The 16069-nt window shown below is 35.7% G+C and overlaps 1 protein-coding gene across 1 annotated transcript in view; it reads right to left on the bottom strand.

Annotated features, from left to right (window-relative positions):
- Positions 1-13785, bottom strand: part of LOC103598329 (dual specificity protein kinase TTK-like) — an 88086-nt gene extending 74301 nt beyond the window's left edge. The window contains 1 exon segment of the mRNA XM_008582327.1: positions 13729-13785. Coding sequence (XP_008580549.1) covers positions 13729-13785 — 57 coding nt within the window.
- Between the last annotated feature and the right edge of the window lie 2284 nt (positions 13786-16069).

Raw genomic sequence — 16069 nt, 5'->3', positions numbered from 1 at the left:
AGGAGTAGCCAACGGGAAGCAAAACTGAGAAAGCGTGACATCCTGGAAGCCTAGTGAAGAGAGGGTATTGAGGAGGAGGAAAGAATCACTTGTGTCAAAGGCTGCCAATAGGTCAACAAGATGAAGATTGATTGACCGTTGGATGTAGTAATCCTTCTGTAGCTCAACAGGAGCCAATACAGGCAGAATGGGAGGAGGAAAGAGGAATCATAAACAATGAATATGGACAACTCTTTCGAGACCTTTTGTGTGAAAGGAGAAAAACAAAAGAAATGGCAACTGGATGAGGAGGTCTTTTGGGTTATTTGGCTTTTGTTTTAATATAAAAAATATCACAGTACATGTGAAAGCAGATTAGAAAGATCCAGTAAAGAAGGTGATGAAGCGAGAAGGGGGGGGGGAGAATTAGATGAGAATTTCCTCCATTGATGTACCATGATTTACCTTCTTACTATTGATGTGCATTTAAGTTGCTTCTGATTTTTTATTATAATGTTGGAAACAAAATCTTTGTGCCATTTGTTTTTTATTCATTGAAATCATTTCCTTAAGATAAATTTGCAGGTAGAGAATTGCTGGATCATAAACATTTTTAAGATTCTTAACAGTTCCCAATTGCTCTAAAAAAGTCAATTTATCATGCCACCTGTAACGAATAAGTGATGAAGTTTTATTGCAACTTTGCTAGAGTTATGCTGTACTTCTTGAGGCCATTTCAGGGAATCCCTAAAGTGTTTCAACTACCCTTATTCAAACAGACTGTTAGCTCATTAAAGACAGAGATGATGTCTTAATTACCTTTGTTCCCTTCTACTTTTTCAAACCAAATATTTCTCTAATAATAATAATTACGATAATCATCTATCTGAAATCCCTCTGTGTTAAATCAAAATGGTGTGCATATGGTGTGGTGGGAAAAAAAAAATTGTCAGCTTTGGAATCAGATCAACCTCTATTCAGTAGAGAGTCATTACTTGGGTTTTGCTTAAATCACTTTAATTTCCCTATCAATAAAAATATTAATAATAATTTCTGCTTCCTAGATTGTGGTGAAGGTTAAGATGAGATATCTGAAAAGTCTCTAGCACTGAGTGGGAAAATTTTGGTGGAACTTTTATAAGAACTTTATATTTATTATGAAAATAGCTTGTGAATATTTAATTTTTTTAAGTTAGGAGGAAAAACAAAATCCCTAATGCAGCACACCTTGTCCAGAGCATATAGAGTTCTCATCTTACAGTTTTGCCAATTACCATAGAAAAATTTTAAAAACCCTGAAATTTCAATTTTAGTAAACTGTCAGAACAGCAAGCACCTAGGGCATCTCTTGGGAGAGCACAGGCTGTTGCAGTAGACCTGGGATCAGCAGTGTCTCTAGAAATAGTACCAGACAGTTGCCTCCAGGTGACTAAATGAGGCTTCATCTCAGCACGCAAGCTTAGAAAGCTTTCTGATTAGTCTGGCTTGCTATGGTGAAGAAATAACACAAAGAAGAGTACAAATGGAACTCAAATTCATCATAACACCCAGTCAATTTCCAAGCAGGTAAGAGAATCTTTCATGATAGGTAAAGCACAGGGTCCTTTGCATAGTGTTGTGAGGTTAGGAGGGTAAATACTACGATTTATGTCTGTATTTGTTCATGTGCTGACTAAGAGAATCTTTGTGATGTCTAGGGAAATATCTTTAACCTAAAGTCTGAAATTGAAAGAAAATGCTTTAGAATTATTCAACATATCTTAACAATAAAGACCTTACTGTGTTCATAATGAGTTTCTTCTAAAATTCATAAACATCCTAAAATTAGTGGAATTACAAATACATCCACTTGGATAGAACTCAAAAGTTTCATAAAGGATATTGAGAAGAGCAGGTATTTGTTTTGTTCAGTATAGTTCTTATACTGACATTGGGAAAAAGATGACTGCTTGCATTTATGATAACTGGAAAAAGAAAGGGAAAGAGAGATGGAGTGCACTAAGTCACTAAATCTAGATGTTTTTATAATAACAGCATCTTGGGGACCCTGCCTATGCCCGCAGACTTCCCTAAAAGACTAATCAGTATCTTCCAGTATAATCGGATGTGGGGGACCAGTGAAAGAAAGTCTGTGACATGAGACATCCCTGGACTAATTCCCCGCTGGGGACCTCAGCTTTGTTGTTTTCCTTCAGTAAACCACGAACCTTATTATTTAACCTTGGTTGTTCTCAGAAGAATTATGGCTACCCTTAAAAATTTTGTATGAATTCATTAGTTAATCTATATAGAAAGTGCTATCTTCAGGTGAAAAAACCTCATAAAATATTTAGTTCACTTTAGTTTATTTCAAAAAGTATGTACGGAATTCCCACTGTGTTCTAGGTATTGTAGAAAATTCTGGACATAGAAAGATTAAAAATAAGAATTTCGTTTGAGTGTTTAAAAATAACATAATGGTTCTAGTATTAGTACCGAGTTATAGATAATTCTGATTTTATCTGTGGTCCTTGATGATGAATAACAATGTCAAAATGTAATGCATCTGGTGTTTCCAGCCATCTTAATAATAAAATTGGATTAATTTCCTGTCTGATTCAATATTGCAGAAAACAGCCATCAAGATGGCCCAAATAAATCATTTGACTTAAGAAGTCAAGCTCTATTTCCCACAAAATATAGGGCTGCCAGATTTTTTTTAGTACATCTCTAGTATGAGATATAAGCAGATAATAACGCCAAATGATGGTTTGGCAATAATTGCAAAGCAGGATTTAGGCTTAGCAGCAAGATTTTAGACTAAAGAGAAAGGAACAGTTTTAGTGATTTTCTTTTAATGTCTAATGCTTATATACTTTTAATATGAGGAGGACTAACCTATTTAAGTCTTTCATCTAATAGAAATTTAATCTTTAAGAAGACGTGGCTTCTTAATTTTGTACACCAAAATATCTTACCCTACAGCTTCCACAGTCTTAAATTTATTTTTTAAATTCCTATTGTGAATTAATCCGTTGATAATTGATGCTGAATTATGTTGTATGAAAAGAGACATTTCTATATTTAGCTGCAGCAAGGAGAAATAAGCTATATATAGTCTTTATTTTTCTGATCAATACATGCACTTTTATCTAACAATTTAATAACTAGAGCAATCCTAATAAATACCATGGCCCCAATCATACTAAAAGAAAAAAAAAAAAGTCTTACTGTAAGGATCAAAGAGACATTTCTATATTTAGCTGCAGCAAGGAGAAATAAGCTATATATAGTCTTTATTTTCTGATCAATACATGCACTTTTATCTAACAATTTAATAACTAGAGCAATCCTAATAAATACCATGGCCCCAATCATGCTAAAAGAAAAAAAAAAAGTCTTACTGTAAGGATCGAGAAGTAGTAACAGGATGAAATGGACACAGTCATTCTGTGCATTAAACTTATGCTGCTGATAACATCACTCAAAATCTTTCTTTTCTAAAATGAGAGGGTTCTTGAAGTACTAATCACTAAAATAACACATTCTGAAAAATTACATGCTTATTATTATTTTGCCATATCCTTCTGCAGATGAAAGGACCACAAGAACACAGACTAGAACTTATTTCACACTCCATCTTTATTCATTTTTAGTTATGCAGAAAATTGTTAATTCCCACTGTGACAGAAAAATCAAGATTAACAAGAACAAAAGTTGAAAGAACATTCAGTCATAGAGTTTTTATTTGCATCTCAAAAACACATGCCAATAAGCCTTGTTTCGTTTCATCCTGTTTCTTGGGAGCACTGTGTAGTTCACCAGAAGAGTAGAAAACGGAGTCCTATTACAGTCGTTGAAGTGAAACATGAACTACTGCATGGAGGGAATCAAAATAAAAGTAAATGTATAACATCTTTCCATGGAGTGTTAGACTCCAAATCATCCCTGTGATCAGACTGATGTTTCAGAGCTTGTGTCGTCTCCCTGTCCCTTGTGGTTCAAGCTTTTGCATGTGATCAGCTGAAAGTCCCAATAGAATGCATTATTGTTGATTGAATCTAAGCATATAAAAATAAAAGGTAGCCATCTCCCTTTTTTACCCACCTCTGGAATAAATCACCAATGGCCTGTATAGATAGTTAATTTCTTTATTTTCTTTAAGTTAGATTTACGTATTTGATGATTTGGGACGATATCAATTTATGGCTAGAAAGCAAAGTGTTTGGAGTTGGGGGGGTGAAGGATGACAGCTTCGCCCTTGGACATCTGTTCCCCAGCATCCCTAAAGCCACTTAGAAGTCAGTTTGGTCTCCATTCTTTTTGAATACAGTAGTGAGAAGCCTCCTCTGTCCTTTTAGAAAAGCTCCATGAATGAAGCAGTCACGACTGTGATGATTAGAGCTGTCATCTTAATGGGGCTGGATGTACAAACCTGAATTTGTCTGACCTCATTTTTCAGGCAACATTTGCCTGAGCATCGGGCTTTTGTCCATAGAGGGTTTCTGCCTGGCCCTGATGCCAGCCATTTTCAACTCAAGTTTTGGCTGCTGTGTTCTGCCTCCAGCATGAGAAATACTGAAGGAAGGGGAGCGGAAGTCACAACTTAGGGAAGACTGAAAGAGAACACCAGGGAAAAGAATAAGGGAGGAAAAAATAGCACTCGGTACGAAGCAGAAAACATCATCAGGGAGATAAAGGAGAAATTTCCGTTGACTTGAACATATGATGATGAGACTTGAAAACTCTGTTAAAAGCAAGTAACTTGCTATTATATTTGTTTACTGTACCCAGAATAATATCTATTTCTGGTTAAATCGTGATTTTTCTCCTTTCTTTAAAAAACTTTTTATTAAACCCCTGTTTTATTCTGTTACATTAATAGAAAATGTTTGTAACTTTTATAAAAACATTTTATAAGTAATAAATAGATGTAAAATCACAAGGTATAGGAATAATAGTATCATAAAAGTATATAAAGTATTATTTTATAATTTAGGAAAGCTTTACCTTCTCCGGTGAATTTGTACTTCAAGAAGTCAAGACCTTCACCATTATATGATTTTTTAAAAATAGTTTATTATAAGGATGGGAGCTTACTCCACATTATATAGAATTTAAAGTTTTCAGAACAATGCACAAAAGTTCTTCATTTAATTGCTAAATTTTGGAGTCTTTTAAAGCAAAAGAGATTTTTTCATAAGAATGTTATTGGGGGATGTGAAAGGGGACAATAATTAAGAGTTAATATTGAAATAGAGGATAAAGATTAATGAAATGGAGAAAAAACTAGGTTATAAAAAGCTTTCAAATTAGGACAAGAAATTCTAATCTAAATCACTAAATTTGGCTCTGTTTCAATGTTAGTATTTAATTTATAGTGGTAGAAAAGAAGAAAAGGAAGATGAATATGAACTTAATTCAACATCGATAAAAAGTCCTCTGCATGATTTGGGATTTGGGTTGAGTGTTCACAGCAGCCACGGTTTGAGGGGAAGGAACGGAAGCCAAGATTCTGAAATCAAGGAACTCTTCTTAAAATATGCCATTTTGACTTTTAACCTCAAATATATATTCTCTCCAAAAATAGATTACATCACTTTAGCAAAACCAAATTGTTTTGACCCCTGCTTTTTCCTCTGATCTAGATTTCCTGATTGATTTTTAGCTAAAGCTTCTTAATAGGTGTAACAATCAGTAAATGTAAACACTGTAAATCCAATCAGACCATTTCTTAGTGTCTGGATATTATTACTGTTCTAGTAAATAAGTTGAAGACTTTCACTTAATCAACAAAATTGCTACTTCATTTCCCCTTGAACAGAATATTCAGAGAACCAGGTCATTAAATTAATTATTCTCAACATCAATGTATAGTAAATACATATCTTTAAGCAAAGTTTACAGAGCATGTTTATATCTAATAACTCATGTAGTTCTCACAGAAGGATTATGAAAGTGTTATCATGCCATTCAACAGATAAAGAAACTGAGCCTCAGAGAGTGTTAATAATTTCACAAAGGCCACTCATCCCAGGTTTGAACCCAAGTCTGTTTTTACTAACCCATGATCTTAACTATTATTTGATAGTGTGGCAAAGTTTCTTATTTGGCATTTGCTCACCTCTCTGCAACTTCCAAATACACAAACACCATTATTTTAAGTTGTGCCCAGTCTTCCTAGCAATTTAGAAAATGGAATAATAGGCAAAAGCTTTTAAATGTGTGAGCACAAAATTCAAGAAGTTCCTGAAAATCATCCTTGTCCACAGTGTCTTATCCTAAGTAAGAAATTTACATATTTTTTCTCACTTGCTATCAGTATTCATTTAGCTCCTTCATGAATTGTTTTAATTAATTAGCTTATCAATGGATTCAGTAGCCCATAACTACAACAGAGCAAGAATATGAGTACTTATTAAGTTGATATTGCAACTGTTTTCAAAATGTCTCAAAATATCAGTTCACATGTCTTAACACAATCAAGGAATTGTTGATTGTTGTGTCTTCTTTCCCCACCACAACCCCCCCGTTTACTTACTTATTTATTTTTATTAGCTCCCACAAATAAGTGAGAACATGTGGTATTTCTCTTTCTGGCTTATTTCACTTAATATAAATCTCTCTAAGTTCACCCATGTTGCTGCAAATGGTAGTATTTCTTTTTTTTTTTTAATAGCAGAGTAGTATTCCATTGTGTAGATATACCACATTTTCCCTATCCACTTATCTGATGATGGGTCTTTAGGCTGGTTCCAACTCCTGGCTATTGTAAATAGCACTGCAATAAACGTGGGAGTACAGGTATCCCTTCAACATGATGATTTCTGTTCCTCTAGGTATATACCCAGCAGTAGAATAACTGGGTCATATGGAAGATCTATCTGTAGTTGTTTGAGGAAACTCCATACTGTTTTCCATAAAGCCTGCACCATTTTCTTCTCAAAACTCTAGTATTGTTTTTTCATGTGTTAAGAAAGGTTAGCTCAGCAACAGTGTAGGGATCTTAAGAAGAAAGATTAAGTCATACATTACTGTAGTATAAAGATCAAAGTTCCTATAATCTGGGGAAAAAAGATTTTCTCTCTGTTTACTATCCTATCCTTATCCTTTCATTCTGAGCAAAAATTCATCTTAGTGTTCTGCCTATTTCCTCATTATACCTCATTCCTTCACCCCTTAAAAGTATCAGTATGCTAATAACATGCTAATTTTAGTTTATTAATATCAAATTGTAGTAACCCTTAAAAAATCACTAAATGACCCTTTGGCATAAAGGAAAGTCTGCAATCGTACATAATACACCTGTATTGCTACACAATGAGCTTGCACTTTCATATGAGTTCCAGTGAGAACTCACTTAGCCTCCCAATGGACCATGAGCCATGTTTTGAGAATCACTACTCTGTACTCCTGACTTCCATAACAACATTTACCTTGATTTTCCTATGACCCTTCTACCTCTGTGGACATCTGTGCTGAAACCAAGGCCCATGAGAAAAGTTATAGAGACTTTTTTTGGGGGGGGGGGGTGCCTTTGTAGTGCCACATGTTGGTGTTTGAGTGAACCAAGAAATAACATCTCTCTCCTCCCTGCCTGAGAAAGACAGAGGAAACAGGTGTGTGGAGATCAAAATGTCAGTTTTATTGCTGCTGGAGCTGCTGGAGATGTGACTTAGGATCATGACAATGATGTTCTTCTATGGCTGCATCTCCTTCTCAGGCAGATTTACTCACCAGTCACGGGCAGCACTGGTCAACCACAGCCCTCCCCTGCTGGGACAGAGTCTGTACAGCTTACTTTACCACTTGCAAAAGGCAGACCAGATTATATGACCTCTACAGGCAGGCAGACCCCAAAAGGAAAGCACAGAATTACACATGCCCCAATACCTCATTCTAAATGCACCAACTACACAAGTTATTTCCCCTCCCCTGGGGAGACTGAGAATGGGAAGAACCCAGGAATATTACTGTATTGGAGCTGCCACCATGCAGAATAAAATACCAGGATTTGGGAATAAGCATTTCCTCCTAAAATCATAAAAAGAAGAAAGCCATAGAAATGGTTATAGCATCACATTAAATAGATAAATGTTTGTATGATATATATGGGTAAATGTGATATATTCATATATACATATGTATATTATAATATACAACATAACCTATGTAACAGAAAAAAGTTAACACTAAAAACACCACAACTTTATCTCAGAGTGATGGGATAAACAATTATGAATAATATTTATTCATTTTTTTCTAATTCATTATATTTTCTAAATCTTCTAGCATAAGTATATTTAATTTTTAAAATTAGAAAGATAAATTTTAAAACTCTCAAATTAGTTACAAGAAATGGACATTAACACTGGTTAAGTCTGAGTTTAATTAACAACCAATACAGTGCACAACTCAGAAAACTTACATTGACTTCCTCTTTTAGAAGTGGGCTTCAAAAAGTTGATAAGATGAGGTTAACTTCTGATTTTTTTCCCCTCTTAAATGTTATCCAATGTCAAAGTATTAGAGACATACTAATTAAAAATAAAATATAAATTGTGTGAAATTAATTCTATGTATTTTTTAGATTAGGTATCACATGTGAACTACTTAACTGAACATAGCCACCTCAAGAGCAGAGCCCTGGTTTTTCTTACCTAAGCCTACCATGTAACTTACTTTCTTCCATTTAGTAACTACACAATTTTGATTATGATGATTCATGTATTCCTTTGTTTCACAAAGATTTATTAAATACCTACTATGTGCCAGGCACTATTTCAGGTCTTATGGAGATAGCAGAGAAACAGACTGACAAGGTCCCACACCAATGGAGCCCATATATTAGGAAAGAGAGATATGCATCAAGCACATAAGTAAGCAAGAAAATGTTGAATAGTGATAAATGCTTTAGGGAAAATAAAACAGGGTGATATGACAGGGGGTGGCCGGGTTGGGAAGGCCTCTCTGAGATGGTGACATTTAAACTGAGAACTGAAAGACCAGAAGGAGCCACCATATAGTTATGTTGAGTGCTCTCCGGACAGCAGGTAGGCGAATGTCAAAGCCATACGGTAGAAATGAACATTGCTAGTTGGAGAAACTGGAAAAAGAACAGAGTGGCTCGAAGGGGGATATGAGATGAGGTTCAGAGCTACCAGGAGCCAGGTAAAGTAGGGCTTTGTAGGCCCCATAATTGAATTTAACTTTAAATATGATAGAAGTCATTGGAGGATTTTAAGAGAGAAAGAGAAGCTGAATTCATTGGGGAAAAAAAATAGATATAGCAACAGATGCAAAAGACTACGAAACTGAAAACAGAAGTTTTGTGTCACTTCCTGTCTGAAACAATTAAGAGAGTTCTTACCTCGTCTAGTGCTATCACAAAGAGTAAACTGACAGAACTCATAAGATAAACGAAGACAATAATAAAAACACATGAAAGAAATCAAAACTGCATTAGAAACAAAAATAGATAGTTCTGCCAAACACATATAAGAACATAGAGATCAGGCCCAAGAAAATTTCAATTCAATAAAGACAAACAAGTGGTTACAGAAAATAAGTACATAAAATAATGTGGTTAGAGAGAAAGACAAAGATTTTTAATTGCATAATTGGTATCCTTGAAGATAAGACAAAATATTTTGAATAAAAAATTATTAAAATGCATAATAGGAGAAAAAAATTTTGAAATAGAATCTGCAATCTGTAAACTTCAAGGGCATACCACATTGCAGGAACTGTCAACTCAAGGAAATAGTCTGGTGAAGTTTTTTAACTTTGAAGATAAAGACTCCTATGAGATTGCAGGAAGTAAAAGCAAGTTATCTACAAGACAGGCTACCCTCAGGCCAGGGTATTTTTCACAGCAAATTTCAATGCCAGAAGGCATTGGAATAATAGCATCAGAGTTCAAAGGCAAAAAATAAAAATAAAGATTGAATCAAAAATATAATATCTAGCCAAGCTGTTACTTATTGTTAAAGGCACCATAAATACATTCTCAAACATATTATGCCTCAGGAAATATAGCACTCATGAGCTTTACTTGAAAGAAGCTATCCAAGTAAGTAAGACATACATCAAAAAAGAATTCAGAAATGGTGATATCCTTCTAAAAAAAAAAGACTGATTATGAGCATTAAATTCATTTGAATATATAACTGATACTATGGAACTGTAGAAATTATAGTTACATAATATGTTCATCAATGTAAATAATGCTAACAAAACCCCATATTTTAGTGGCTTAATATAATAAAAGTTTATTTTTCACTCCTGTCATTGTTTAATGAGGGTTGTTGGACCAAGGCCTCTTCATTCAGTGATTTGGGGGTTCAGTATCTTCCTTCATGTGGCTCCACCATTTTCAATGCAGTTCTAGGGTTACCCTGGACCCATCCAACTTATAGACAGAGGGAAGAAAGAAAGAGAGAGTGAAGTCACTCTCATTCTGACCTGCCTGAGACTGAAAATGCCACTTTACTTTCATTTACATTAAATGTTGAGAATTGTGAGAAGTCTCTATTACACAAAATATAATGTAAATATCATGAAAACATAACAATATAGAAATAATAATATAAATACAAAAGCTGGGAGATGATCATCGCAGAAGTTAATCAATACTTTCTAAATTTTATAAATCAAGAAATAAAGGTCTAAATATATTTGCACGTATTATTTAATGTTATAAATAGAGACACTGGAAGAAAAAAATGTAAAATTACAAATACAAAAACAGACCATATAGCAAAAGACAGAAAATTGAGGAAGTATAAATAAAAACAAAAATATGAGTAACTTAAAGTAATAAAACACATCTAGATCTGTCAAAATAACAAGAGTGGATGAAATAAGCTAACCTGTTAAAAATAAGAAATTATTAGATAAGGATCAAAGCATGATATTTGACAATGGTATATATTATAAATATCAAAATATATACCAGATATATTACTAAATTTTAAAAAACAAATGTGTAATGTGTGTAGTTTAATACTATTTGTATTTAATAATAACATATGATGTATAATATATACACATTATTTTTGTACAATATGTGCATAGAAAATATTTGGAAGGATTCACAAGAAATGGTCAGCAGTGTTATTTCTGGGGATTGGAATGAAGAGTTAAGAGGGACAAGCATATTTTCACCTTTTACTATATATCTTTCTGTGCCTTTTTTTTGTAAAAAGCATGATGTTTTTATTATAAACATTTAAACAAAAATGTAACAAAGTTCAGCACAGTACTGGTGGACAACTGAGAAGTACAAGCAAAGGAACAGGTAGGAGAGGTCAGGGAAGGCTGGCAGAATGCTCTTTGAGCTTAGTCTTCAAGCGGAAGGAAGCGTGCCTAGTCAGTGATACACATTTGCACTGACAATGTGAAAAAGGCATGGCATGTTTAATAATCCTTCGGTGTGCTGGAGTCTGATGTGCATGGGGGAGAGACGTGGGAGGTAAGCCTGGAAGGACAGGGCAATTCCAGTGAATCAAGGAGTTCAGACCGTTCATTAGAAGATGGTATTTCCTCAAAGTATTCTGAGCAGAATAGCGACTTGATTGCGGAAGTGTTTTGCATTACGGTGTCCGTATGGAGAATGAATTAGTGATCATGGAAGACAGGCAACCCATTAGGATTCTATTCCCATAGTCCCGATGGCCATGATGGTGGTCTGAACTACAGATGAAGAGAAGATGAGCTCAACATTCAAGAGACATTTAGAAGGTAGAATAGATAGAACTTGACTACTAATTGGATGTCATGATGGTGGAGTGAAAGATCAAGAAAAAGAGGTCCAGATGATTCCCAAACATGGTACTTCATCTCATTCTATGAAATACAGAAACAGAAGCAAATTCAGTGTGTATGGGGAGAGGGAGAAAGGTAAGTCCAGTCTGGGTAATATGTAGTGTGAATTAGAAGTGGAACATCCAGGTAGAGGGAAGCAGCTATAAGACTCTGAGAAAGGTGGGAACGTGAAATATGGAAATAAAAATCATTAGCATGTAAGTAATAGCAGAGGACAAAGGCAGAGAGTTATAAGAGGGACTGGGTGACAGAATAAAATGCCTCTGACAGGTCAGGGTTTTCTACTCAGTTCAGAGGCATAAATAGAGAAATTCTGCTTTTATTCTTGGAAATAACTTGCCAGTTCAACCCCTAGGCCACTACTGGAGTTAGAGCTTCCAGGTAGCAATGAGGACACAGAGTTAGAAAGAAGTGGGTAGATTCATCCTGACAGGCTTTGGTTCTTAAGGAAGCTGGGTCCTTTAGTGGCAATAGGGAATTGAGACAGCACATCTCTCAGGGACTTTGAAGACATCTCCTAGGAAGAAAGCTGTCTATTTGGCCTTCTCCCTTTAATTGGACTATTGGGTGTGGTCCTTACTCTTACTGGGTTTGACCAATTGATAGACCAGGCTGCACAATAACATCAGGAGGGGACCAACTGCCCCGCTCCCAGGCAACCGTCCTATAAAAATAAATATCTAAAAGCCAATCCTATGCTTACAATTCAAACATAATGCTGATGCCTTAAAGCCAAGTGCTTTTAATCAATCTCATCAGTCTGATTTATATCTAAGGCCCGTAGGCTTCAACCACATTAGTGGACAGTCGGTGACTAAAGAAAAAAAGTCTTGTTACAAAGTGGATTTCCTTTGTGAGTGGGATCAATAGTGGGGAATTGACTCAGGAACCTCTTAACAAGGCAGAGGCCCAATAAATTTAAACATAGAGTTTGAAATCTGTGTATTTTTTATTATGTTCACTTTTTTCTGTATGTTTATATATTTGTGATATCAATAAAAATACTCAGCTTTTCTTGTAATAGTAATTCCATTTGCATTATTTATACTGTAAAGTGGCTTAACATTTGCATTTGGAAAAAAATTTTTGGTTTCTTTGAAATTAAAATCTTAAGTCATTTGTACATCAAATAATAGAAATGACCAAACTGGGTTTAGAATTCAGACTAAGGGCCGGCCCGGTGGCGCACTTGGTTGAGTGCGGCGCTTGGGAGCGCCGTGGCGCTCCCGCAGAGGGTTCAGATCCCATATAGAGACCGGTCTGCTCACTGGCTGAGCGCGGTGCGGGCGTGACACCGAGGGTTGCGATCCCATTACCAGTCACGAAAAAAGACAAAAAGGAAAGAAAAAAAAAGAATTCAGACTAAAATATATCTTGCACAATTGTATGGTACCTTTAAAGCTGTGACTTTGTTATTGCCAAGAAATTTATATTCTGTCGTTGTTACAATTTCATATAATAGAACAAGGAAGAGCTGTGCATTTCTAGCATTTATCCAGAAAGAAGGAGGCAGCATGTATCCTCTAACTGCAGGAAGTCATATCCATTTATTTTGTATGAAGTAACATTCTCATCTTGTCTAGAAACCTTTCTTTTTCTCAAACTGCACTCATATATAAAGTCTGGCACATATTAGACCCTCAAATAACACACATGAGTATATCTGTTAGTGCCGTGTTTTATGGGGAATAGTCAGAAATCTGTGCATGCTCTGTGGAATCAATCCAGCTTTTCACAGGCAAGCAGAGAACTGAGGCAAATTATTCAATGTTTTGATGCAATGAACCAGATGATTTCAATTTCAGCTAATTACTACAATTCATTTCTTCACTTTAGTTGGATAGTCTAAATTTCTGTTTCCAAATGCACAGCTTTTCATATTCTTGGAAAGTTGCCTTTTTGAGTGATTTTTCATCATGAGTTCCCATTTTACTTCCCATTTACCGTTTCCATCTGAGACTTTAATACTGTTTCCACAGTTACAAGCCTCAAGTTAATCATGGCCCTGGGAATTGAGTTCTCAAGCGTGTACACAACCCCCTTGACTCTCGGTTCCCAGAGACCATTGGCTCCAAATCCTACCCCTGGGGACAGGGGCAGTGCCTGCCTGCTTGCCCTGCCTGACAAACACTGCTGGTAAGCCAGAAGTCAGTAGTTCCTCATCAGTGTTTGGATGAACCAAGGAATCCATCTTTGGTCTTGCAAAGGAAGGGGAGCAGACAGAGTCTCCAGTATGGTGTCCCATATCTAATGGCAACTTCTGCAGCCTGGCAGAGCTGAAAGAAGGCCATTGGTTTGCCATATAGATACATAAATCATGCATAAAAGTATAATGCTATTTTTCCTCATCAGTGCATTTCCAAATCCTACACGTCCTTCAACATTGAGCTCAAGTCTTACCTTCTGCATTAAATTATGTGTTATACACTGGAAACATTTTTTAGTCTATAGAAAAGCGCAGAGAATAATAGAGTAAACAATTGGGTACCATTAGTTGATTTTTATTTAATAAAATAAATATTACTCTCTGGAAAGAGAGGGTCACACTTTATTGGGAAAGAAGTCACTTTCCTCAGGTCCTGTAGGAACTGTTTTCAGTGACATGCTGGGAAGGGTCCTTTTCAGCTCGTTTCTGGATTCATCTACCTCTCTTTTCGTCTCAACCAAACATCATCACTACCTTTACCCATGATATGCTCTGTACGCTAAGCCACTTCTGGAATAGAACTATGCTCGTGATAGTCCCAGCCTCCCAAATAGCTCTCCAACCAGAGATGAATACCCAGAGACCCAGGTGAACCTCCAATTTGCATTGACTCAGAGCCTGAAAGAAAACAGAGAACATGCGAAATTATCAAGGTTCTTGGACAATTCTCTGGATATGAGTTGGCAATTTCTTTCTTCAGAGTTCTGACTTGCTTCGATGGGTAAAGGGTCATGAAAATCAACTACAATGTATATTGAGAAGTTAAGATAAAAAAATAAATAAAATAAAAAACAAAACAAAAAAATAAATTAAAAATAAATCAATAAATACATAAAAAGAATTCTGACCTGCTTCTTGTTATGGGTTGAATTGTGACTTGGGCTCCCATTCATATGTTAAAAGTTCTAACTTCCCAGTACCTAAGAATGTGAACTTACTAGGGTTGTTGCAGGTATAATTAGTTAAGTAAGATGAGGTCATACTGGAGTAGGGTGTGCTCCTAATCTCATATGACTGATGTACTTATAAAAAGAGAAAATTTGGACATAGATACTCACAGAGGGAAGACGATGTAAAGACACACACAGAGAAGAAAGCCTTGTGATGACAGAGGCAAAGACTGGAGCGATACATTGACAAGCCAAGGAATATCAAGGACTGCTGGTAAACACCAGAAACTAGAGGGAGGGTGCAACAAAGGACACTCCCCTACAGATTAAAAAGGAAGCATGGTCCTGCTGACACCTTGATCCAAACTTCTAGGCCCTAGAACTGTGAGACAATAGATTTCTGTTACTTTAAGTTATTAGTTAATTAATTGACGTAAAATAAAAATAAATATATAAAAAATTTTAAAGTGTTGCTGATGGTGTTATAGTTTTTCTACCAAGCCCCAACATAATTCTGCTTTTTCTCTCCCCAGAAGCAAGTTGTTACCTATTATTGGGCTGTTAGGTAGAGCTTTTCAATGGTTCTGCTATTTTCTGGATCTTAATTTTTGCAAGGATTCCAGTTCCAGCTGCTTACCATGACCAAGCTCTAGGAATCCTGCAAGCATTAAAAGACCCTAAGGTGGAAATGCAGTCTGGAGCTTTAGCTAGGCCCACCATCTTGACTGGGAACTATTACGCCTCTTTTGACCTACCAAACTCCCTCTGATTCTTGTAGCATTGAGCATTTACTCCGGTTTCCTGCCACTTATTTTTTGTCAACTGTATGTATAGAGGATGTATTATTTCCTAACAAGGCTGTGAATTTTCAAAGCAGTATCATTCTCCTTTTAAAGCTCAAAGAAGGCCCTCTAAGAGTTCCTACTCTATATTATTTGTGCAGGGAAGAGTGTGCAACATTTATTTTCAATAATTTTGTATGATGTGTGATGGTTAGATCAGGATAGTTAGCTTATTCATCATAACAGTGCAAAACCATTCTTTGTGTCTGTTATCCAATTCCTCTTTCCCTTTCCACTTCCCCTCCCCTTTTCCACCTCTACTAGTCGGTTCTTTTCTCTCTTTCTAAAAGTTCAATATATTACTGTGATTGTTGTTTCTTTCTTTTTCTCTCTCTGTCTCTCTTTAT

The sequence above is a fragment of the Galeopterus variegatus genome, unplaced genomic scaffold (genome assembly GCF_000696425.1).
Source record: "Galeopterus variegatus unplaced genomic scaffold, G_variegatus-3.0.2 Scaffold2571, whole genome shotgun sequence".
In the NCBI taxonomy this organism is placed as follows: domain Eukaryota; kingdom Metazoa; phylum Chordata; class Mammalia; order Dermoptera; family Cynocephalidae; genus Galeopterus; species Galeopterus variegatus.
This window is presented reverse-complemented; position numbering and strand designations above follow the sequence as displayed.